At 37.4% G+C, this 24,218-nt stretch overlaps 1 protein-coding gene across 3 annotated transcripts; it reads left to right on the top strand.

The window, feature by feature from the left end:
• The first annotated feature begins 70 nt into the window (after positions 1 to 70).
• Positions 71 to 24,212, top strand: STXBP3 (syntaxin binding protein 3). 3 transcript variants are annotated; one of them, XR_008438283.1, is made up of 20 exons: positions 73 to 215; positions 3,082 to 3,131; positions 3,855 to 3,936; positions 5,329 to 5,405; positions 6,037 to 6,115; positions 7,500 to 7,600; positions 9,473 to 9,627; positions 10,526 to 10,616; positions 11,553 to 11,677; positions 13,087 to 13,191; positions 13,686 to 13,743; positions 13,957 to 14,022; positions 14,434 to 14,514; positions 15,143 to 15,281; positions 15,663 to 15,769; positions 16,216 to 16,314; positions 16,900 to 16,985; positions 18,606 to 18,754; positions 21,169 to 22,645; positions 23,330 to 24,212. XR_008438283.1 is itself a non-coding variant. In XM_053984716.1 (19 exons), exons 1-19 carry the CDS (start codon positions 173 to 175, stop codon positions 21,258 to 21,260), a joined length of 1,785 nt encoding a protein of 594 aa, XP_053840691.1. In that variant the 5' UTR covers positions 73 to 172; the 3' UTR covers positions 21,261 to 22,877. The 3 variants fall into 3 exon arrangements, 2 of the variants coding, with proteins under 2 accessions (XP_053840692.1, XP_053840691.1); XM_053984716.1 differs by lacking the exon at positions 23,330 to 24,212 and having other exon boundaries at positions 21,169 to 22,877; XM_053984717.1 differs by lacking the exons at positions 10,526 to 10,616; positions 11,553 to 11,677; positions 23,330 to 24,212 and having other exon boundaries at positions 71 to 215; positions 21,169 to 22,877.
• Positions 24,213 to 24,218: the final 6 nt, after the last annotated feature.

The following is a 24,218-nucleotide window of genomic DNA, read 5'->3' as shown; positions in this document are numbered from 1 at the left end:
GAGCCCATGGTTGCGGACGAAGAGGGCCCGGCTCCCGGCGGGCTGGTCCGGGCTCCTGAGGGGCTGACCCCGGCCGGCAGGAGCCGCCCCGCCCGGGATCGGGCTGTGCCCTCCGCCACCGCCCCTGAAGAGGGAGGGGAAGGCAGCGCTGCCAGGCGGGGCTGGCAGCAAGATGGCGCCGGCAGTGCGGGGACTGAAGAGCTTCGTGTGGCAGAGTGAGTGACTGTGGGGCTCCTTCCCCGGCCCCGCGGCGGGAGCGCCCTGGCGCCGTTCGGTGGGCGCGGGCCGGCCGGGAGCTTCCGCCGCTGAGGCGCCGGCTCCGCGTAGCTCCGTGTGAGGGGTCGGGGGTGCCCGCCGAGGCGGGGTGCGGGGCCGCTCCCGACGCGGCCGGAGCCGCGCTGCGTGTCGGAGCTGAGGCGGCCGAGCGGGGTCGGGGTCGGGCCCGGGCCCGGGCGGCTCTGTGGGCAGCCGTGTCCGGCGGAGGCTCTGGGTGGCGGCTTCTGCCGGCTATTACAGGTGGTGACTCGGCGCGCTGGTGGGAGGTGGCTGCTCCGGCTTGCGACGTTGCCGTGGCTGTCGGCAGTGACAGCGCTGCAAAGAGACGCTTGTGCCTTTTTCCGAGATAAGGCTGAGCTCTGCAGGCTACAGCCCGTCCGACGGGCTCTTGAAGAGCCTAAACTTAAGTCAGCTCTTCATGCACTTTTTTATTACTCCCTAGCTACTACTTTCGGAGAGCGCTCCGGCCCCAAAGGCGCTCTCTGCTCTCTCTCACGGAGCGGCACTTCCCACTTTGTGTTTGGCTTCACGGTTTTCGGTAGAAAAAGTTGAGGGTGTTCCCAGGTAGGCTTACAAATGAACTACAGATTTTTATCTCCTTGTTTTGGAGCAGGTTCTGCTGGTGTTTGTTAGAGAAAATGAAGTTGTAAATGCTCCTTTCCTTGCTGGAGTAGAAAGGCTGATAGTATTTCAGGTGGTGTGAGACCTCTGGGGAAAAGGCATTAGCAGCCACCTCATCCCGAGCTTAATTGTACTGAGGTTGTGACTCCATGGGCTGCTCATCCAGCCTGGCGACTGTCACTGAAATGGGAAGGTCCTGCTGCCGTCTTGTTTTCATTTTTCTCCTCTGCTTCCACCTGAAAGATGCTTGTGTCACTAAAAGTGAAAAGCAGACTGTCCCTCTAGAATTCAGTTCCAATGGCTGGCACCTGTACCCTGCCTGTATGAATTAGATACTTTTGTTTAAAATTTAATCCTTAGAAATCCCCACTTTTGCTGCTTTGCTTATCCTGCTGTCTTGCTCTTTATGCCTATGACTGTAAGGCCAATGTTTTGTCCTGAGATATTTTATAGAAGACTTGGACCTTAAAAGGGAATAATTGATCTAAGCATAAGTGTATCATTAAGGGCCATAAAGACTTTTGAAAATGGTGTTGCCAGTGTGAGGAACAAAGATTAGAGTGACAGTAAAGCAGTGTGAATAATAAAACATTTATGTTACAAGCTTGGTTAAGAGGAACTTCTGAAATGAATGCTGTGGTAGTCATCTAGTTCCTCTTGTCTTCCAAGACTACAACAACAATGAAAATTGATGAACTAAGTTTTAGACCTTGTCTGGCACTTTTAAAATGGGTAATTGAAGACTGTAAAGTGCTGCTTCCTAATGTTTCAGTAAAACATTAGGGGGGTTTTATTAAGGCTGATGCACATTTTGTCTGAAAATAGTGATGCTCATCCTTTATGTAGAAGCTGTATCAATGTGTATCTTGTTCCTGCTCTGTAAATAGGCATAGAAGTTACACCTGGTTGTGTAGAATTGAAGCAGAAGTGTGTGGAAAAGTTAATTCACAGAAGTTTGTTGTTAGTTAAGCCCACAGTTATGAGGACAGAGAAAGCTACCTGTATTTAGGAGACAGTGGTTCCTGTGGATAAAATAATGAAATACAGAGAGCTGCTGTATATAGTTAATCTCTAAATAAAGTCCTTTCCATGAGGAATTCTGTCTTTTAATATTTTTTTTCACAACTTTAAATTGTTTTGTAGACATGTGTAATAGCTAGCCATAGAGAGCTAAAATAACTTTTCTAAGTGATTCAGCATTTTAGCAGTTCTGTTTTTTTGTAGCACTTGCTTAACAGTCCTTTCTTCAGGAAGTGTGTTATAAATGGGTTATTAATTTTGCCAAGGTGTGGTTTGCTTCTTTTTTTTTTTCCACACAGGGAGTTGGCAGCCTGCTGTTCTGTCAGCATTGTGTATAGCTCTTTCCTAGATTGTGAAGTAAGGGTAGAAGGAAAAAAAAATTGTGAACTAGTTAAATGTATTCGGAGAAGACAAAATCTGAAAAGGTAGTTAGGGTGTATGGTTGGTATAAAATATGTGAGCAGAAAATGAAAGCCTGAACAAAAATGGAGCACTAACCTGGGTTTGGTTTTGGTGTATGCAGAATTCTTGCAGGAGAAAAAAGATTTTGAGAGCCTATAAACCATTGAAGGCCAATTATTTGGGTGAAGCAGCTGCAGGTTGAGGGCAAAATAAATAACAGTGGGAGTAGTGCAGGGGCAGGTACACAGTGTCTGTACACTGATAGCTTGGAATAAACTTTCATTTTACTATGGGAGAAAACTGACTTCTGTTTTTTAATTGCAGAAATGAGGTTCAAGACAACTGAATTATGCATTTCTATGTTCTGGTGTCTTTTATAGGCAAATATTGTAGAAAAAACAAGAGTATTTGAGATTTTGGACAAGGTTTTTGGACAAGGTTGTTGGACACTAAGTTTATTAAAAGGAATTCTGTGTAATGCTGAAGACTAATTAACTGGCAAGAGTGTTATCAGAAAATATGAATGTTAATAAAATTTTCACGTGGTTAAATATTTGTTATTACATCTGTGTACAGTCCTAGAAACAGGCAGGGACAGTTTGTGGTGAAGAATCCTGTACAAGAATTTATCAGTATGGGTTTTTTTTTTTTTTTCTTTTTCTTTTTAGGGGCTCTGAACATATGAGTCTAAATGGGAGAATTATTTTTTTCTTTCTTAGTAACATTTTGATTCCTCTAACTGGTAAACTTATGTACTTACAGAGCTGAAATCAGCAGTATTTGATGACTTCACCAAAGAGGAAGAATGGAAGGTAGAATTTTGTTTAAATTTTTATACGAATTCTGTCATGACTTGAACAAGAAATCTGTATTGCTGAGAACAAATACATAAAATAAACACCTGGCATTTTCACTCAAGATTTTCTGTCCAAATAATAGACTTTACTTTTGGTAACTCAGATCTCTGTATAATATATGTTGAAAAATCTAGAGGCTGGTACAGGAAGAGCAAATGGCTAATAGTCTCTCTTTTTTTTTTAATTAGATGTGAAGAAAAATTAGAGACTGTGTTTATCTTCCCTTTTGAAAGACTTGTACTTTATTAATTTCAAAAATTACACTGCACTGCAGTACATGTGGAGCAGGATTCAGCAGTATGATACCTGTTAGAACTGCTTAAGCTATAAAGCAGTTAAAAAAAAATACAGATATATTTGAGCAGGCCGTGGGGTAAACTAGCGGGAATTCAAAAGACTTGTGTCCAAGTGAAACTTTCAAAGTACTTTCTAGTATGAGTAGGGGGAACAAAGCTCACATTTAAGATTGAGCTTGTCTTTGGAAATCCTGTGCATTAGGAGCTGCCTTCTGAGATTAGTTTCCCCCTGTAATGTTGGTGTATGCAGGTAATGAAAAAAACAGAGTAATAAAATAGTTTTAGCTTCAAACTTTTATGGCAAGTTTTTGAGGAAATGACATGGGTTTAATATAGCTGATTGATTTATCTAAATACTTGTGTTTTATTATAATATGTTTAGGTAATGCTTTTAGACGATTACACTACTAAATTACTGTCACTGTGCTGCAAAATGACTGACCTACTGGCAGAGGGTGTCACAGGTAAGCATAATTCTTATTGATACACCAATGGCAATATCCTGGTGAGACAAAGGGGAAGACTGAAATTGATTGACCACTTGGAAGAAGTGGTCTTTATTTTGTTGATGAAGACAATGAGTTATGGGATATTAAAATAGTGGAGTTTCAAGCTCCTACAGTAATTAGTCAATTGTGAATGATTTTTTTAAAATTAAAAAACCCAAATATTTCTCTGCCTGAAAGCTCAGATCCCACTTTAATTTTTTTTCCTAAAGATTGCTCTAAGGGTTTTTTTGTTTGACTAGGGTTTTTTGGTGTTTTTTATGCTTTTACTTTTTTTTTTTTTTTTTTTTTTTTTTTTTTTGGTTTGGTTGTTGTGGTGGTTTTTGATGGGCTTTTTTGGGAGGTGGGAATGGGTGTTTGTTTGCTGATGCCTATTTTTGAAATTGAAATAAATTCCCAAAGTGTAAATGAAGTAGTTTTAATTAGCTTTAGGTCTAGATTTTCAGAAATGCTTGTGTAAGAGGGTGTTGTTTAGGCTTGGTTATTTATTCCACAATACTGTTCTTACTCCAGTTATTCCACATAATATGATTATTCTGGAAATATAATAGAGCTGTATCAATTTTGCTTTTTGGTGTGTGTTTTAAATCATAAGTGCTATTTATCCTTTGTGAGAACCTTTTGGTGAGCATGTATCCTTTTCATCAAGAAAAAACCTTTTATTTTTAGTGAGCACACTGCTGAAAGGAACCTGTCTTTCCACATCCAGATGTCTGACATTACTTATCTTCCTTGTTCCTCCCCCACAAAATTTCTGAGCCACAAGAATATCTCTGCATTCTCAAGCTAGTGTACTGTAAAACTATACAGTAATGACTTCATTAAACAGAGAAAAACAAGAGATGAATGAAGCTGATTTGCTGAAAAATGTCTTAATTTGTGCCTGCAATTATGCTGAAACAGAGTAATTGCCCAGGACATAGGCAAACAAAGGACAGAAGAGGCTGTAGTCCAAAATGATGCCCTGCATAGTTTCTCTCTCTCTCCTTCACTGTGCTGGAAAAAGAACTATCTTGCCAAGAGAGTTGCTGCTGGGCCCCATAGCTGGAGTATGTTTGCATTGCCATTCTGTTGTAGAAGTGTAAAATACCTAGGAAGAATTTAGTCCTACAACTTTAGTTGTCACTTGACTGAGAGTTGAAAAAGCCTTGTGGTAACCTTCTGTATATAAAATAACAAAGAAATAAATCAAGACTCTTGGCAGAAGGTACATCCTGACCTCTAATATTGTGGACAACTTGATTGCTGTTACTTTATTTTTATCAACTCTATATTAATATATGTGCAGTGTTTTCCTTAAAGATCCATAATCTTCCTAATTATAAAAATGTAATATTTCTTACTTTATAGTGGTGGAAAATGTATATAAAACCCGTGAGCCTGTCCCACACATGAAGGCAATATATTTAATAACTCCCACAAAAAAGGTTAGTATTTTAAAGTGTTGCAAGATCCTTCAGACTGAACCCCCCCCTTATTTTAAAATGTTTATTTACTGTGTACAGCTATGCAGTCCTTAAGCTCTGCATTTTCTCTGATACTGCTCTGTGTGATGCCTGATTTCCCAAGATGAAAAGACAAAGTAGTGCCTCCATGGAATATGTTGCAAACGTGTACCTTGTGGTCAGTGTAGGCACTGTATCATTGCTTAGCAATTGTAACCTCACTGAAAGACATGTTGTATCACATAATGATGCAATACATTGAAAAATAGAATTCAAAGTAATGGCTCTAATAAGACATTACTGTTACTTCCTAAAAATTCTTGAGACAATAAATCTCAGCACTGTTACAGCTGGAAAATGATGTAAAATGAGCTTCCTGAAATGAGCTTGGTGCATGACTGACCATCTGTAATTGCTTGTTATTCTTCATCTGGAATTAAAAATCTTAAGCTTCAGTGTTTCCTTGTTGAAATGCACTATTCCTAAGTAGAACTTGGTAATAGAGCAGGAGGAGAGAGGGAGAAGCTTTGTCTGGTATGTGTAGAAAGGCAAAACACTGGCATGATGCTGTTGTTTTGGTTTTTTTTTCCCGTATTTTTCTTGCCCCCATAAGTCTGTAGATGGACTGATTGATGACTTCATCAGTAAATCATCCAGCAGATACAAAGCAGCATACGTGTATTTCACTGATGGTAAGTAAGCTTTTGGTTTGTAGTTTGGTAACTTCATATGGGTAAATAAGTAAGCTACTCACTACTCTTGTATATAGTTGAGTAAATTAAATTTTGGGCCCTCTTTCTTGCGAGAAGGTTTGAGATTCAAGTCATTAAGCATGTGTCTGGTTTTCCAGGTTATGGTTACCATGCTGTGTGGCAATAGTAATTTCTTTCACAATTACCAAACAGTCTTGATTGTTCTCCACCTCTGCTTTTAATTTAGGTAACGTAGTTTTATTTTTAAGTATTCCAGTCTTCTCCTATGTTGGAGTGTGGAGGAAGACAATTCAAATCAAACTATGTATCTCTACATAAACAAAATAGTACTAAAAACATAACTGCATGAGAACTTTTTGCAAGAGCTGTGTTAGTAATTGGTTGCTTCAGGTAGTTCCTTCAGACCTGTGAGCCAGCTTTTCCCCTTCCCTGAAAGAAGGGGCCTACTTAGCCCTTGCATGCATGACATTAATTGTGTAGCAGAGACAATTACTGGGAGCAGGGTTAATGTGATTGCACATGGCCCTGCAGTCAGTCAGCATGACTAAAAAGGCTGTAAAGAGGAGAAAACAAAAAACCCAAATGTGCTGCTAAAGGCAGAGTCTGAGGCATGCCTGTCTGTGGACTGTGTGTATCTGCTACTGGATATTCTCAAAGCAGTATTAAATTGCTATCCAAATTCTTGGTTTCTTGTTTAATTTCATGCTGAAGCAGTAGTTAATGTTCTGGAAAAGTACTGCTGTCTTGCAGTATGCTCCTTGGTTGCAAGTGGGCAAGCTTTCATTTTGAATACTTGCCAAAACTTTGCCTGTTGAGAGGAATAGCTCCTGAGTTAGAGAAATAACTCTGTCACTTCCAAGTAGTATTCGTGTCATCTATGTATTCCTTAAATTCAATTTTTAGACTGGGATCTAATGTAGCCTGGAAATGTGGAACACCTTAGAGATCTATAATTAAATGCCATATCTCTGTGTTTTACTCTTAGATGTACACACGATTTCTTTTTGTAGCTTGGGAAATGTTTTTTCTCTCCTACATGACAAGAAATAGCAGAAACCTTTACTTTGATAAAATCAACATCCTTCACAGTTGCAGACTGCTAACGGGTGTTCAACAACGTTTTGCTTGCAAAAAAGCCAGTATAAATTGAGCAGTGGTGCTTTTCAAAAAAGATCTCATAAACAAAATATTGATTATATGATCTACTTACTTTAGGAAGAGTAGGCAATTATTTTTTTTGTATTTTATGGTTAAGTGGGTCTTAATTTAGAGCTGTCTGCTCTGAATACTGTACGCTTATAAGTGATCTGACAGCTGGAACAGTACAAATTATTTGTACTTAGAGTCTCTTTTTTCCCCCTAGTTTGTCCTGACAGCCTCTTCAATAAAATTAAGGCTTCATGTGCAAAATCTATAAAGAAATGCAAGGAGATCAACATTTCGTTCTTCCCTTATGAGTCTCAGGTAAGTTTAATTCTTAACCTTGACAGTAGTGTGGAGGATTATTTTCAAATGCTGCTGACCTTTTAGAAAACAATGAAATAGAATGTAGTTTTTGACTGACAAACTCTATGTGAAATATTTCCATTTGGGCACATTTCCAGTGCTTGCTTATGCTTTTCAGAGGAAAACAAATGCTCTTGTACACAAAGTTTTATTCCTTGCACTTGACCTCATTGCAAGACTTGGTGTCAGTTGCAATAGGGAGGTTAAAGAAGGAATCTGTTCCCTAAGAGCAGGTAAATATTCTGGCTGGCTTTTGGTAAGAGTTTAGTACTGCTGATACTGAGGTTTTACTTTGCTAGGTTGGGTAGGTGGTACATAGGAGTAAGTAGGACTTGGTGAAAGTCAGGAAAGGAGAACAAAAGGACTGAGAGAACTGAAAGGGAGTGGAACAAAAACTACTACAACTTGACAGTCTTTTCAGTGAGAGGAGAGCATGGAAATCCTGTTTTCTCAATTAAAGATCTATACTACCAGTGGAAACCAATGGGTGTTTTCCATGTGCAGCCACACAGTGGGTGTTGTGTTGAAAAGTACTTTGTTGCTCATGCCCTTCATCAGACACAGAGGGCACACTGGCACTCACCAAGACAGTGAAGCCTCCAAGCTCTGCCCAGTTCTGGGAGCTGGAGAACTAACCAGAACTAACCACAAATGTTTCCCATGTCAAATGTTATCAACCTACCCCTATCAAGGGAACAACTCTTATGTATACCAAGAGGCAGGTGAACATAGGAGGGATTGCTGCTAGCCCTGTCTCACTGTGGTTTTCCTGGTTTGAAGACACGTTCCTTTTTATTATAAAGGGTTCTTTATTATTTTGGTTGAGAATCCATCAGGGGATAATGATTGTGGCAGCTTATTTGTTTACTTTCCAGTGAGGTTGATGTTTACAAGTTTTGTTTCAAGCTGGTTTTGGGAGCCCTGCTAAAGCTGCTTTTCTGTACCAAATAAAGCCTATGAAAATGTTGTGGTCCTTGTTCTCTGGAGGATTCACCATGAAAGCAGAAATCAAGACTACTTTTCTGTAGTTGAAAATAAGCAGCACTAAGGCTGGGCAGCACTCTTCTTGTTTTTACTAAGTTTTGTGTTCTCAGTATCTGGGTTGTGGGAACCTTTTGAATCTTTAGCAGAGGAACAATGTGAACTGGTCTTCCTGCTTCCTGGGATGCTAGGAGTAAATAATCAGGCTGAGCTCTGGGCAAAGTCCAGGTGATTATCTACTTGAGTGAAGCAAACACCTTTATCTGGATGGACATTCTTATTTGGCTCTGTAGTTACAGAGTCCATCTGAAGCTAGAGAAAATCCATTTACTGACAATGGGATTGTACCCATGTTTGCATTCCATTTACAAAACTGTTGAAAAAGGCTTTCATCTCTGTAGTACTAAGCTGCTTTAATCAAGATTTAATGCATTTAAAGAATTTCAGCTATTGAAGGTAAATTCTTCATATTAAAAGCAGGTACAATATGTAAATTTTTATTTTAAAACAATTTAACTTTGATACCTTCTATGACCATTCTGATACTGCATTGTATGGCTCTGTACAAGGCACTGATGGGTTTTAGTTCTTTCCTTCCATCTGTCCTTCCTTCCATAATTTGAAAAATAGAGTCATTTATGTAGGAGAGTAATAGGGAAAAAATCTGAGAACAAGAAGAAGGTGAAGGATAGAGGAATGAAATGTGGGTTTGCTTGGTTTTTGTACTTAAGTGTCCTATGTATGACTTTTTCTTGCAGCATATAGTTTTAAGTTATTAGCAAACTTTTTACCAGGTATTTTGGCAATCTGCAAGTTAGGCCCTTTTTTTCTTGCTTGTGCTTTATGTAGGTATTTACTCTCAACATCCCAGATGCATTCTACCGCTGTTACAGTCCCACTCTGGAAAAGACAAAGGACAAAGATGCTGTGCTGCAAGTCATGGCTGAACAAATTGTTACCTTATGTGCCACACTAGATGAGAATCCAGGAGTGCGATATAAAAGGTGGGGCAAAATTAGTGTCTTATAGTAATTGCTTTCACTTCTAGGGCTTATCACATTATTTGGTCATAGCTTGAGGCTGCAGCATAGTTTGATTTTTTTCTTTTTTTTTCCTTGTAGTTGTGGATTGTTTTTAATCCACGAGTCTGAAATATGGAATGATAGGAATTTGTGAAGTGTAGGTAGAGCAGTGTTTTTCTGTGTATATGCAGGTAACAGTACTTGCTATACCCTGTCTTGTTCTCAATGGTTTGTTCCATGTCTGGTCAGTAGGGTGACACTGATAGGCTGCATTCTTGTATGCCACATGCATAATCCTGTAACAGAACTGCTGCTGTCTAGCCATTTGCAGCTCTGCTTGGCACCAAGGAATTCAGAAATTACTGTGGCACATGGGATCAGGATTTCCTGTAGTAGAGATATTGAGAAGAATGCCTCTTTTGAGCTTTGAAAGGGATTTACTATCTTTGAAATCAAAGTAGGCTTCTGAAATTGTATTCAAGGACTGCATTCTGTGGTGTAATGTGAAGTGGTGTCTTATTCTCTGCCAAGGTAACAAATAGTTGCTTGACTGTTTTTTTCTATTCTTTCTCTTTTTCTTTTTTCTTTCTTGTTTCCCACCTCTGAGTGAAACTTTAGGTGCTGGGCCATGTGCCAGCTAATGCCAGTCTTTTGGTGGAAGCTGTTCCTACTGTGTAAAGTACCTGAAGCATTCAAAGAGTGAAATCATAATGTAAAAGTGAAAACATACTGGAACTACTTAGAATGGAGTTCAGAAACTCATGAAAGCAGAGGATCAATCTAGGGAGATCAATCTAGGGAGCTTTCTGTTTTAAAGGTAGCATTTTAGTGTTCTGATGAAGAAATGCAAGTTATTTTTGCATGCTTCCTTTTTTCCTAGTGGACCATCTGATAGAGCCAGCAAACTTGCACAGCTTGTTGAAAAAAGTCTTGAAAACTACTACAAAACAGATGAGAGAAGCCAAATAAAGGTAGACAGTGAACTAAAATGTTTGATTTCTTTTTTTAAACTTTTTTTGTATGTCTGGGAAAAAAGTCTTTGAAATATTCTTCAACAATTAAGTTCTACAAATATAGATCTTATTTAATAATAAAGGCAATCAGTTGCCATTTAGTTGTTTTTGTGTATGAAAGCAATGTAGAGGTAATACTGTTTAAGTAAAGCTGTATTTGTGTGATCAACCTGATTTTATTTGAAAAATTAGCCCTGTGATAATGTAGGAGGATGCTACAAACCTGAAGACCAGTGGATAAATGTTTTTTTAATATCACCTTCCATAAGGTCATATGTAGAAGGGGCTTTGTGCAGAATTGAAATGTTTCCCCTGAAGGGATTTATTGTCCACAACGATACAGCTGTTCAAATAAATAATAGTTTTGATCTGTCACTACAAATAAGGCCTGATTAGGGCAGCTGCTTAAACACAAAACCATGGGGTAAACCATTGTGATTTTGACTTTGCACTTTGCTACAGAAATAAATATTCCTGCTGCTACTGCCACTTCACTAAATCCCAAAATGAAACTTTCAGTTGAATGTTTGGAGGTCTTTTCCTGTATTGCAGCACTGTCTGATCTGCAATACAAACAATGAAGTTATCTATTAAATCTCTGGGCAGCGTTTTTGGGGTTTTGTTTGTTTTTCTTTTACATTTTTTATTCACTAGACTAAGAAAATTCAGATTTCTGAGTGTATTGCAGTGGGATAAAAGCATTGCCTTAAACTTAGTCTTTAAAACCATTGTATATAAGTAAAATGTTCAAACAAATGCTTGGACCCTAGTGCAGTGTTTTTCAGTTATTTTTCTAAAAATACCTGCAGTGCTGTGACTTAATGTAAGTAGATTTAACATGCATTAACTTTCTCCTGTATGTCTTAACTTTGTGTTTGTTTGATGGCTTTCTAGGCTAAAACCCACTCCCAACTAATAATAATTGATCGTGGTTTTGACCCAGTATCAACTGTACTCCATGAGCTCACCTTCCAGGCAATGGCATATGATCTGCTACCCATTGAAAATGATACTTACAAGCAAGTACTTAAAAAAAAAAACAAACCTAAATAGTTTATTCTTGATTATAAAATCCCTGAAATTGTTTAGCTCAATTGCACCATGGCAATATTAGCTGCTTATATTGCATAATGGTTGCTTCACTTTTTGTTAGTCTTTCCTCTTGGATTTGTAACTTCATCATTTTCTTGACTTCCTCCCTTAGATGAGATTAGGTAGGATCTAATTGGCATTTTTGCTAAGTTTTGAGTCCAACAAATTGCATTTTTTAAGACCTAAGAATCTTGAAGTACAGCCTTAGGAGTGCACATTGACGTTCTCTAGATTTTCTTTCATATTCTCAATTTTTTTTGGCATAACAAGACAAGCAATACTACTAACTGAATACTGAGAAAAAGCTAGGTTGTTTCTCAGGTATGATCACTTTTATAGCTCCAGTAATTTAAATAGTGTAGTTGTTAAAATTTACATGTTTTATTGTAAATACACATTTAAATCAGTCATGCTCAGTTTCTAAGCACAGTTTGGAGTATTGTAATGTTAATTTGTGTAAGTTATGTGCTTTACTGTCTGATTGTTTTGACAGCAGTGGTTTTGGTAGGACTTAGCTTTTCTGATGACCCACTACAGCAAAAGAGACCTGATGGCCTCATTGTTTAGCCAAGCAAAGAGCAATGTGTATCTTCAGTCAGAAGCATTGAGTGAAGATTTTAATAGAAAGTGTAGACTCTATGAGTCTGGGTTTGATTGCTGGGTATGAAGATGTAGCATAATATGTTTTCTAGGTAGTCATGATCTGACTTTCATCATTAATCTTGTAATTTTTTTTCATTCTTTTGCTTTCTGGCAATCTGCACTGTGTGAGTTTCTGTAAATGTGCAAATATTATGTGGCATGATTGTGATCTTGTTTTAGGTTTATTACTGTTTATAGTCATGTAATGCTGTGCAACGGTTTCTTTTATATGTGAAGTAATTTGTCCTGCTCAGCATTTTGTTGGTGAATGTAACTTCATTTTCCTTTGGTTATAAAGTCTTATAGTACACAGAGAAAGCTGCACTTGGCAATTGCAGTGTGTATTGCTTTGTGCAGTTTGCATTTGAAACCAAAACTGAAGAGAAATTGAGGTGCATGTAAATGTGTGTTTAAAACTCTAGTTGCTGTTGGTTTAAAAGAATGTCCAGAAGCTCTTGCCCCAAAGAATCTTTCTGAAATTCATCTGCTGTGTCTATGTTAAAATATGTAATCTGTAAAATTCTTCTGTAGTGATATTTTGTCAGGCACTAGCTTGGCTTATAAATTAAAATCTTTGTCTATTACTGCTGATACAATTTATGTTAATTAAACTGTTACAAATAATACTGTAATGAGTGATGAGAATTGGGGGAAACCCAAACCCCAAATAATTGTCTGAATTTTCTCTTGGAAGATACAAAACAGAAGGCTCTGGTGGGAAGGAAAAGGAAGCAATTTTGGAGGAAGATGATGACCTGTGGGTGAAGATGCGGCACAAGCATATCGCAGATGTGATAGAGTATGTGCATAAATAACAAAGGCAACTGCTTGGTTTCTTTGAGAGGGAGGGTGTTGGAGCTGTTCAGTGGGAATACAGGCAGTAATGTACATGCTTTGCTAGACAGATTGGATTCAGTTAAGTAATCAATGCCAGGAAGAAACTGTGCTTCAAGAATACAGGCATGCAGTTATACTAATGCTACTTGCAGTTCTTGAGGTAAATGGAAATCAAGTCATTTCCTGGCAATTATTTTCAAATATTTTAAATCTGAAGGGATTATTTTGCATACTGTACGACCAAGCTGCTGCATCAAATGGCATTATGAAAATATTGCAAATAGAATGTTTAATATTTCCTTTGTAGAAAATCACTCTTTTTTTCTGGACATAGACCTGTATCTCGGGCTTTTACTTTCATTCAGAAGTTCTTCTTGCACAGTTCTTTTAAGATTTTAAGAAAATATTTAAGAACTCTTGTGCTGTTGCCTTTCATTATTTTCCTCTTTTCTTCAGGGAAATACCAAAACTTTTGAAAGATGCTTCATCAAAAACAAAAGCAGCAGAAGGAAAAGTAAGTTGTTGAAGTTGAGATGTTGGTTTTCCTGGTAATTTACTTACTTTCAGCTGATCAGGTCCATGTAACTCATGGATCTACTACAGAAATGAAGACTTTTCTCAACTGCAGTTTCCAGGGGTTGTGGGGGAAGCAAGCTGCAACAGGAAGGGAAATAAGCATGTCATTTATTGGGAGAACAGATTTTCAACTTGTGTTATTTCTTTCCAGTTATCCATATCTGCTCTGTCCCAGTTGATGAAGAAGATGCCACTCTATCGTAAAGAGATTAGTAAGGTAAGGTGTCTTTTGTAATCACAACTTTGCAGTAAATAATTCTGTGCACTTTTATCTTTTTGTTTAACTCTAGTTTTAGTCTATCATTTTCCTGTAGTGTGCTATATAGATGTTCTCCAAATTAATGTTTTCACTTACTGTAAAATTCAGAGAAGAAAACTAGTTTCCATGTGTTTCATTTTACTATGTAAAAGAATGAAATAATTTGTGTGCTTTGAGGATTGAACTGTTTAATGTTTTACAAAGTGTTATGGGGGTCATTCTCTAAGTGAAGGGGAAAACACAGAAAATGCATGATGGTACCGAAGGATTGACTTTTGTAACTAGTAAAAATGATGGATATGCTAGGAAAAATTCAAGCTATGACAGCTTGTGCTTTTCTTTTTTTGTTTTGTTTTTTCTGTCTTATAGCAAGTTCTTCATCTTAACATAGCAGAAGATTGCATGAGCAAGTTCAAATCTAATATAGAAAGGCTCTGTAAAACTGAACAGGTATGTTTAAAAAAGCCACAAACCAAAGAGCAGCTTTGCAAGTATTGCAAGTGCCACGTTTTTGTTTGCAGGAATAGAAGCTTGTTTTAACTGACTAAACTACTATATCTCTTGCCTTTATTTTGTGATCAGTTTTGAGGTGGTAGCTTTAAAATTAAGTGTAATATACAAGGCTCTTAATCTCCCAATAAGGAGGTGTTCCTAAGAGTTTTGGAGGTGTTTTTTTGTCTTGAAATCTGTCTAATTTGTTTAAAGATCACCTTTGCTTTCATGGATCAAAAGTCCTATGAGGTTGCTTTAATATGTTTTGCAGAAGGAAGCCCTTTTTAAATGTCTGGGAAAAGTACCTTTTAGGGTGAGGCATTACATTGTGACTATAATTTACATTTCTAAGAATTCTAGATATCACATTTTTAAATGTTTGAGTGTTATGTAGTGTTATTATAATGCTGTAACTATTGAAATAAATGTCAGACTTGTCATACTGAGTTTAAATTGATGCAGCTTGATTGTTTCCTGAAACCTGTGGTTTCATAAAAATGCCTTTCAAAACACACAGAACAATGTTGATTTAAATTACTTCAATGATTTTAACCATGGTGTCTGCTTTTATTTTTAATTAATTTAGGACTTGGCTCTTGGAACTGATGCAGAAGGTGAAAAAGTAAAAGACTCTATGAGGGTCCTCCTTCCAGTTCTACTCAACAAAAGTCATGACAGCTATGACAAAATCAGAGCTATTCTCCTGTATATCTTTAGCACAAATGGTATGACAAGTTGCCCTATTTTTTTCCTCAGTGCTATGAGTTTGAACTCAAGTTTTAAGATAGAACAGTGGTTTTAGTTATCCTAAGTCTCTGCATTGGAGTTGATAGCTGGGTTTGAAAGAAATCCTGTCCATCCTCTGTATTTTTTCTGAGATTAGTAGCAAAGATACTGCTGGCAAGGAGTTAAGAGATGTAATTCAAGTGTAGTTTCAAACAGTGTTTTAATATCGTTCTAATTCTTGCAAGTGTGCAATAGTTTGTTCTCTTATTTTCACATGGTATTGAAGCTGTTAAAGGGGGAGTTCCAAGTCTGTGGCAACCTGAAAACTGGTCTTACCCACAGTCACTTGCTAATTGTTGTCTGTTTTCCATATATTGAAGGAACTACCCAGGAGAACTTGGACAAGCTGATCCAGAATGTACACATAGAAAGTGATAGTGATATGATAAGAAATTGGAAATACCTTGATGTTCCTGTTATCTCTTCAGTAAGAATGTATTTAATTTATTTTATAATTTCCTACTGTCCAAGGACCTACAGCTCTTTTGGCAACTCTTAGCAATATTATCCTGGGTTTGGAAGCAGATAATCGCTAGGAATTTTTTTTTTTAATGTGTTTTAAGTGGTACATCCTTGGAAAATTATTCAGGTTAGTTGTTTAAAGTAAAGATACCCATAATGTTCCCTCTGCAATTATCAGGTGGTGGCTTGAGCTAGCTGATTTTGGAAACTGCAACTTACTTAGTTCCTTGTCTCTGAAGTTAGTATTTCTAGTGTATCCTGAATTGTAGAAGTATTAATTATTGTTCTTTACAATTTTTATTATTTCTTTAAAATCTCATACTTATCCCCTCTCCTTCTGCTACTGAGTGCTAGTAAGTTTCAAAAATCCAAACACTGAATAATACAACCATACTTTGAAAACCTTTTCAGTTTGTTGCTCAGCAGCATAAATACGTAAGAAGGGACCGTTCTAAAGAAGAAACCTTTCAACTTTCTAGGTGGACTCCTGTTATCAAAGATGTTATGGAGGTAAATTTCACCAACTAATTAATTCATGGGTGCAGTGCAGAAATTTACTGAGCAGTTGTATTCCATCTTTTGAATTCCATAGTGTTTTTAGTTAATTTTGTTAAATACATCTGGTGGACAAAGTGATCACTTCTAGTCTGTCTCTAATATAGAGCATTAGACTGCTGTTAGTAATAACTCCTTGCCAGAAGTGTAGTTTCATTGTTCTTAAACCTCTTCTTTAAGCATCAGTCAGTGACTGGTGTCACACAGGATAGTGAGTTTACCAAAGTGTTAGTCTGACCCTGTGCTCTCATTCATAGATTCTTGGTGGCTTTTTCATGTTCATTTATGTTTTTAGGGGACTCTGACTTCTCTCATACGTTGCCATACAGAAATTAAATACATTAGGGTTATTACAGATGAAAAGCTGCTAGTGAAATCTGAAACTCTGCTAGTTAAATCAGTATGTGTTTATAAAAACATATTTGTTGGGCTGCATGTGTTGGCATGAAATGCCAGTTAGATGTCCTTTCTGAAAGCTGAAACTTGGTGGGGTTAAGGTCTGTATGCCTTTTTAAAGTGTGTCTTTATTTTGCACTTCAGGATGCTATAGAAAACAAATTAGATTCAAAAGACTGGCCTTATTGTTCGCGCTGTCCTCCCACCTGGAATGGTTCAGGAGCAGTAAGGTAAATGGTTTCATTTCCTGGAACATAATTTACCCAGATCTCAGTTTTTCTGTCATTTACTTCTAAAGCCGTACAGAAGTGTGCTTACTGAACAGTGAAATATCACATGTGCCAAGCTTATATTTTTATTTAATCTAAAACATACTCAACTTGGTTGTTATTTTAATATTTTTTAGTAATGTATAGCTTTTTTGTTTCTAGTATCTCCCTTTTGCTTCAAGGTTAGAAATAACATGTCATATTCCCAGAATGAGAAGTTTAAACCATTGAGCTTATTAGTGTGAAGTAGTTTCAGGAAGGAATGTTCAGTACTGTGACTTAGGTAAAAAGAATGTTTTACTTCTGGAAGTTATCTCTGCTGTGTTAGTGGTGGTGACATTATTTGGGTTAATTACCTCAGGAAATTAAATTCATCTTCTATAGGGTCTCTCATTAGGAAATATTGGCCTGTTAGGCATTTGACCCCTGTTGTCAGGGAGTGGTTTAGGCAAGTCCAGGACAGCTGAAGGTCTTCAAATGAGTTCTCTGCTAATGACTGTGAAATATGTACTTGTATATTTAATGATTATCACTGAGAGGTGATTTTTGGAATTTTTTTTTTAAACTCACCTGTACTGTTCCTTCTTTCTCTTTTTAATTCCACTAGCTCATGAACCTCATGACCAATACATGGCAAATTGAGAGCTTTATCACTTTTTGTAGTGTTATTTAAAAGGGGAGACAAATGAATCAAGACTCCCAAGAGTGTTTCTATCACAGGAATGCTAAGAGTGTTCCTCTCCCAGGAATGCTCACTGCACTAATCAGATGCTGGAATTCAGGGAGGGAAACATCAAATATATCTTAAATGTGGAAGACACACTTGAATTGGAATTTGTACCTTTCTAAATAAAAAAAAAACCAAAAAGTAAAGATACACAGCCTTAGGAGAATAGGTTTTTTACATCCCCTTCTAATTGAACTGTTTGTGGTGTATCCTTCTATTCCTGGATATGCACTAGGATGACCAGTGCAAGGAAGTACTAGAGCAAATCCCTGTACACTGGAACTTGATCTCTGTCTTACGGGCTGGTGAAATATGGGAATCTTGAAGGCACTCTAGCAGGGAGATCAGGACTGCAGATGACTTAACCTGAGTCTGCAATTACTACATGTATTAGACTTCTAAGCACTTCAGGCTGCTTTTGTTTTTCCTAGATCTCTGGATCTGATTTGATAACAGGCAAATGTTTTCTTTAGAGGTTCTGTTCATGTTCAGAGATTGAAAAACCTAAGACTCCAGCTTTTTCAAATGAACCTCTCATGAAAAATGCCACTGGAATTGGGAGCATGCAGAGTTAAGCTGCTTGGCAAGAGTCCTTGGCATGTTAGCTGTGTGTGCAACAAGGTTTTTGTTTTGTATTTATTTTCCCCCTGGTGGTACCTAAACAGTTTGAGTAATGTGATAATTTTCAAAATTTAATAAAAACAAGTTATCAATTGATCTAAATGCTTTTGCTGAAATTACAGTCAAGCCATGAACTGAATGACAGAAATTGCTACTGCTCGTTGACTGTATAATTTTAACCAAAAATTCATCAGGCAAGCTGTATAAATGTCATTGTATGAAATCTTCTGCAGTGCACGCCAGAAGCCTAGAGCGAGTTACAGAGAGGAGCGCAGGAGCGGTGCAAGGCTGATTGTGTTTGTGATTGGGGGAGTCACGTACTCGGAGATGCGCAGCGCTTACGAGGTTTCTGAGGCCTACAAGTCCTGTGAAGTTGTTATTGGTAAGCTTGCCACGGGAAAGGGTGGGGTGTGTGCTGTACTACACGTGGTTCTGGAAAGTACAAGAATTGTTTTGCTTAGTTTCCTTCTGTTGCTTCACTAATACATACTAATACTATAGCCAGCGCATTTCTTAAAACTATGCACTTAAAAGCATCTTTGCCAGTTATCTCAAGTGTTTGGTGTTCAAAGGGATTTTTTGCCCCAAGACATCAAGGACAAGATAGTTATGCTCTACAGAAGAATTATGTCAGAGACATGTCAGCATATAGCAAACAGGATTTCAAGAGACCCCTATTTCTTTGCATTACAGTTTTCTCACAAACTTCTATGCTTTACCTTCAGTGGTGCTTGCTACTCTCATTGCTTTTGGAAGTAGGAAAGCTGACAGACAAGTGCTAAATTGCTCACTTTGGAGGGAAGATAAGTATTAAAAAACTCCAACAATCTTAATCAAAATTCCACCCAAAAGACTAAACAAATAAACCCCAAACCATGTTTTCAGTGTAGTTCAGTTGACTTTGCAATATTTTCTAGTTTCTGTTGTGGCTACTTGGAGGCTTTGCATAAACCACACAGTGATTAACTGCTTGGGTCCTGAAAACTCCCCTGCTTAAGATTTGGCAATAGGCAGCTGGTGTAATAATCTCTCAGCATTTTAGAGGTAGTAAATGCTTGTTCCATCAGCTGCTGTGCTTCAAATGAATTTTAAATAGCATTACAGGAAATAGGTGCTAAAACTTGTACATATATATAATATATAGGAACAGAGCTCCTAGATAAAAAACCTTACCACAGACCTGTGTCCATCTGCAGGGCCAGCTGATGGCTGGGTGCTGGGTCATCTAAAGCATTCTAAATTGCTTGAGAGGTCTACATCTGGCATTTAAATTTAGTCTTGAGATTCATATTGAATCTAACATCTACCATGATTTAAAATAAATACTCTTCCCTAAAACAGTGCCAACCTTGATTCCGAAATCTAGAGTCTGTTACCTTCAGAATATTCAGGGGTGTGTTGTAGATGTGTTTGTGTGTGGTTGGTTTTGTTTTGGTTTATTTTTTTATTTGCTGGTCTCACTTGGTGGTGTTTGAGGTAGGTTTAATGCTGGTTCTAGTTCTGAGTAGTAATGGAAAGACCAGGACAACAAGAATGTAGTTTAACCAGATTATTTCTTCACCTGAAACTTGTTTACAACACCATGTTTAGTGTAGGTGACTCTTTCACTGGGGTATCTGGCTCTCACCACAGCACCATATTCCCTTTTGTTTAGAGATGATTCTTGTAGTTTTGTTTATAATCCTGATTTCTGAGGGAAAGGTGATAGTTGCCAAATTTCCACATGGATTACTGAAAAATTAATATTTGTCTGTGTTCCTGATTCAGAACTCCAGGAATATTAGCCCATTCAGAGTGACTACTTGTTGCCTTCAGAACTGCAGGGTGACAGTTCGTGGCAGAAGTTACAATCACTCTCTGTGAGAATGAGAGGTCGTTGTGCATTGAAGAATAATAAGGATTTTCTTTGCTGCTCAAGAGTTGAATTTTGTTTTTTCAAGGAAATGTTGATCAGTAAAAGCCAGTGTTCTCTATCTGGTATTTCTGTGGAACACTACTGTTTGTGATAATCTTTAATCCAGGTAGTTTATTGATTCTAGGGTAAAGCCTCTCATTAACTCCTCTTTCACAGAATGGCAGGTTTCTTGCAGGCTGCGACAATTGCCCAGGTTCAGCTCTGTCTTTCAAACAGGGCAGAGCAGGACATGAAAAACTTGTGTTCAAAGTATGAGTCCTGATCTGGATGTCTGAGTGTGGGAAGAGGGACATTGCCTACCTAATGGTGACACTTACACGATGGTGCTTTATGGCAGCAGCTCTCTGGCCACAGAGAGCAGGCACAGACTTTCCCAGGCATTTTCCTGGGGAAGGCTGTGAGAGAAAAGAGAGTCAAAACAATTGTTATCTCATTTGTTGTTCCTGTGTTTGTGCCCATGTGGAATGTGTTTGGAGATTGTTTACCTGAGATGATTTCTTAATTGGACACTGGTGTTTTGGATTCATTGACTAATTGGATCCACATGTGTGTCAGGACTCTCAAGAGAGAGTCACGGGTTTTTCTAGTTAGTGATAGTTCTTGTTAGTGTAATACAGTGTACTATAAGTATAGTATAATATAGTATAAGATGATATAATAAAGCAGTTGATCAGCCTTCTGCAATCATGGAGTCACTGCTGATGATTGCCCAGCTGGGGGCCTGCAGCAACAGTGCTTTGTATGAAAACACTTAGAAATGTTGCACTTGTCAGTTTTTCAGGTGCAGTAAAAAACACTGGCATGTAACTGATGTTTTAAAGAGAGAACGTCTGAAAGTCAGAATTTGACTAATACAGTTCATTCTTATGTTCTTTTGTCAGGTTCTACTCATATTTTGACACCTAGAAAACTACTAGAGGAAGTGAAGAGCCTTAGTAAACCCAAGGATATGGTTTGCATTAAGGATGAATAGATATGGTGATGTTTATGATGCATTAAAAACACAAGCAGTATGTACATATGCTAATGGAACTGACTTTTCCAAATCCTGCACTTCAATACTACATGTTTCCTAATGGGAGGTCATGTTATAATTTAAATTTGCTGCTTTTGGGGGAGTAGAAGGCAGAGAGATGAAGAGATAATCAGGCATGTTTCTTAGGTTCTATTTAGTATTACACTGCAAGTGCTTTTCAAAAGGGCATGTTTGTTCCTAACTAATTATGCTAAAAATTATTGTAATTATATATAAACTGGAATTGTCTTTGAGAACTGTGAAAACTTTCTATAATGGCATTTATTTCTAAAAATTACTGAATTAAAAAGGGCCTAGGCTCCTGGGTAGGCACTTCAAGAGAAAACTTGTAAATATGGGTTTATGGTAAAAACGTTTACTACAAGTTCAATGTCATTAAGTGTAAGATTTTCTGTAAAAATAACTTGCTGAAAATTTTTAAAATATGTGTAATTGTGAAAAATCTAAAGGCTTTTTAGATGGGGCTGGGTAAGGTAGATAGTTAACCACAGAATTATTGAGCAGTTCCAATCACAGTAAACCACTTTGGAGAAATGCTGTCAACTGTGCACTGAAGTACACTTTATATTTAAATATATACAGAGATTATTACTGAAGCTTTTCTCAAAATTATTTTCTTAGCAAATTCCTTATGATTGTCTACATAGTCTGTCTGTTTCAGAAGTTGAATTGCCTGTGATACAGAAATTCCAAAACTAAGCCTGTCTCTTTGAGTAAGTGGAGGCACGGGGAAAAGACAGGACAAAAAGGGAAGCAGCTCAGTCTTTCAAAGGGCTTTGTAACTGGGAAAAGAAAAGCACAAAGCAAAGAAAATGACAAAAACTGATGCACTCAAAATAATTTACTTTTTAAAAATTTTGTTACATACTAAGAAAGAAATACTTTAATTTGTATTGAAGGGAATAAAAAAATCAAATTGTATGAATTCTCTAATACTGGTAATGTTTAGATTTCTCTTTAAAAATTAGTTAATTAAAATTACTGAACTTTTAACGCAATGTTATATTTATGTGCCTTGAAATGTTAGTTTGTTGTATGTAGAATCCAAGAGAAATGTTATCATGAAAAAGATTACTTGTGTCCTTTTGTTTACATTTTCCCAATGACAGGTATTTTTTTTTCATGATTTTAGTTTTTTTTCCCTTTACTTTTGCTTTCAGGTTAACCAATACTTTAAGAGAATATTTTTGTTAGATGAGTTCATTCTGAGTTAATTAGAAGGTGGAAAAAGGTCAAGTTCTCCCCCTACATCAGAGAGGAATGAAAGGGGAGGACGTGACAGAATGATTCTAAAATGTTGCAGGACATGGGATGTGATGAGAGTAAGTGGCTGTAGCTTTCAAATGCACCTAAATGAGTTTGGAATTGAATCTACACTGACTTTTTTTTTCAGTTGGACTACAGGATCAACACTTTTAAATTGATTGGTTCATCAAATACCATGTACATCACGCACTTTAAAAATGCAGCAGAAATATCTGTCTTGTTTTTGTGAATTCTAGTTTATAACTCTATCACAGTAAAAATCCAGAGTAAAAGTACTTATCTAAGAAATGCTATGTTCAATGTTTTCTTACTAAAGATGTACACTTTGGAATTGGTACTGAAAAATTACACTAAAATTATATATATGTCTTACACCTTTGGCAAGAGGAACCCAAGTTTGTTTAACAGCTATATGTAGGTGCAAATTTTTTTCCTATTCCTAAAGCTGGAATGTAGTTAAGTACAGAAGAAAATGGCTGTTATCAGTGTTACCCTTAAGGACTGAAATAATTGACTTCAGTAGTATATAAAATTCATTGTGTTGATATTTTTTTTAAATTGCATAGAGTTGAAGAAATACCAGCTCACAATTCTGGATTACTTCTGTATATTCAGCACTTAAATCTTTTTCCATGTCTCTGCTTCAGGCCTAAGTGTTATCACTAGCTCAGCCTGGCAGCTGATAACTCAAAAGTCTTAGTCTGTTTTTTTTTGTATCCCTTATCCACTTTTTCCATCAGGCAAAGCAAAGCCAAATGTTATGGTGAAGGTGGAATAATAAAGATGCTTTATGATAGGAAATCTGGCACCAATATGTAGCTCAAAACAGCTTATGAACAGGGTAAGTGGAAGTTTTATTCAAGATATTTGGGGTTTTTTCCCTAAGGATCTTCTCTGCTACATTTTTTCTAGATCAAGAATCATATCATGAATGAGAAAGAGTTCTATCAGGATAAATAAAAACTTAGTATTTCAGAGTACATGTACAAGGTATATTATAACTTTGAAAGTTCATATTTTCATGTGATGCATATTAAAATACTTACCGAATGCTACATGTGGGCCCAGCAATTGGTTTTTAAAGTTGAATCTGGAAATCTGGACAAGATTCAGAAATTACTAAGGAAAATCAAAGGTATGGAACAATCTTCATTCCAGGAATGGCTAGACCAGCATCCTTGATCAAGGGTGAAAAAAGATGATGGTGGAGTGTGTGGTGGAAGTCTCAAAAACCCTGTTAGTGTTGAGACTGCAGGGTTGTCTTCCTGTTCAGTGTGTGAAGTGACAGGTGAGATCTGCAGCTGTCAAAGCAGAACAAAAGGACCTTTAGCATCTGAGATGCCATGCAGTAATGACATGCTCTAAATTGTTATATGGGGAAAAAAATCCTCAATGTAAGACATGTATTTATAGGGCTGATAAGTATAAATGTTACTGCTGATGTGAAAGGATTCTGGGCTTTCAGTTTGCTAGAGGATGTTCTGAGGAATTTCACTTCGTGATTGTCTTATTCAATCTGATCTTTCTTAGGCAGTTGCTGTCAGACACAGGACAGCAGGTGCACGGATCCAGGATAAACAAAAGGTTCAGAACAAGCTGTTCTTGTGATGTGGAGAGATTTCTGTGAAA

This window comes from Vidua macroura, chromosome 9 (genome assembly GCF_024509145.1).
Source record: "Vidua macroura isolate BioBank_ID:100142 chromosome 9, ASM2450914v1, whole genome shotgun sequence".
NCBI lineage: Eukaryota > Metazoa > Chordata > Aves > Passeriformes > Viduidae > Vidua > Vidua macroura.
The sequence above is the reverse complement of the archived record's forward strand: the minus strand, read 5'-3'. Positions and strand labels throughout refer to the sequence as shown.

Coding starts and splice junctions, on each gene's coding strand:
- STXBP3 (XM_053984716.1), top strand. CDS start 173: ATGGCGCCGGCAGTGCGGGGACTGAAGAGCTTCGTGTGGCAGA. Junction 3,132..3,854: donor CCAAAGAGGAAGAATGGAAG/GTAGAATTTTGT, acceptor TAATATGTTTAG/GTAATGCTTTTAGACGATTA. Junction 13,744..13,956: donor CAAAAGCAGCAGAAGGAAAA/GTAAGTTGTTGA, acceptor ATTTCTTTCCAG/TTATCCATATCTGCTCTGTC.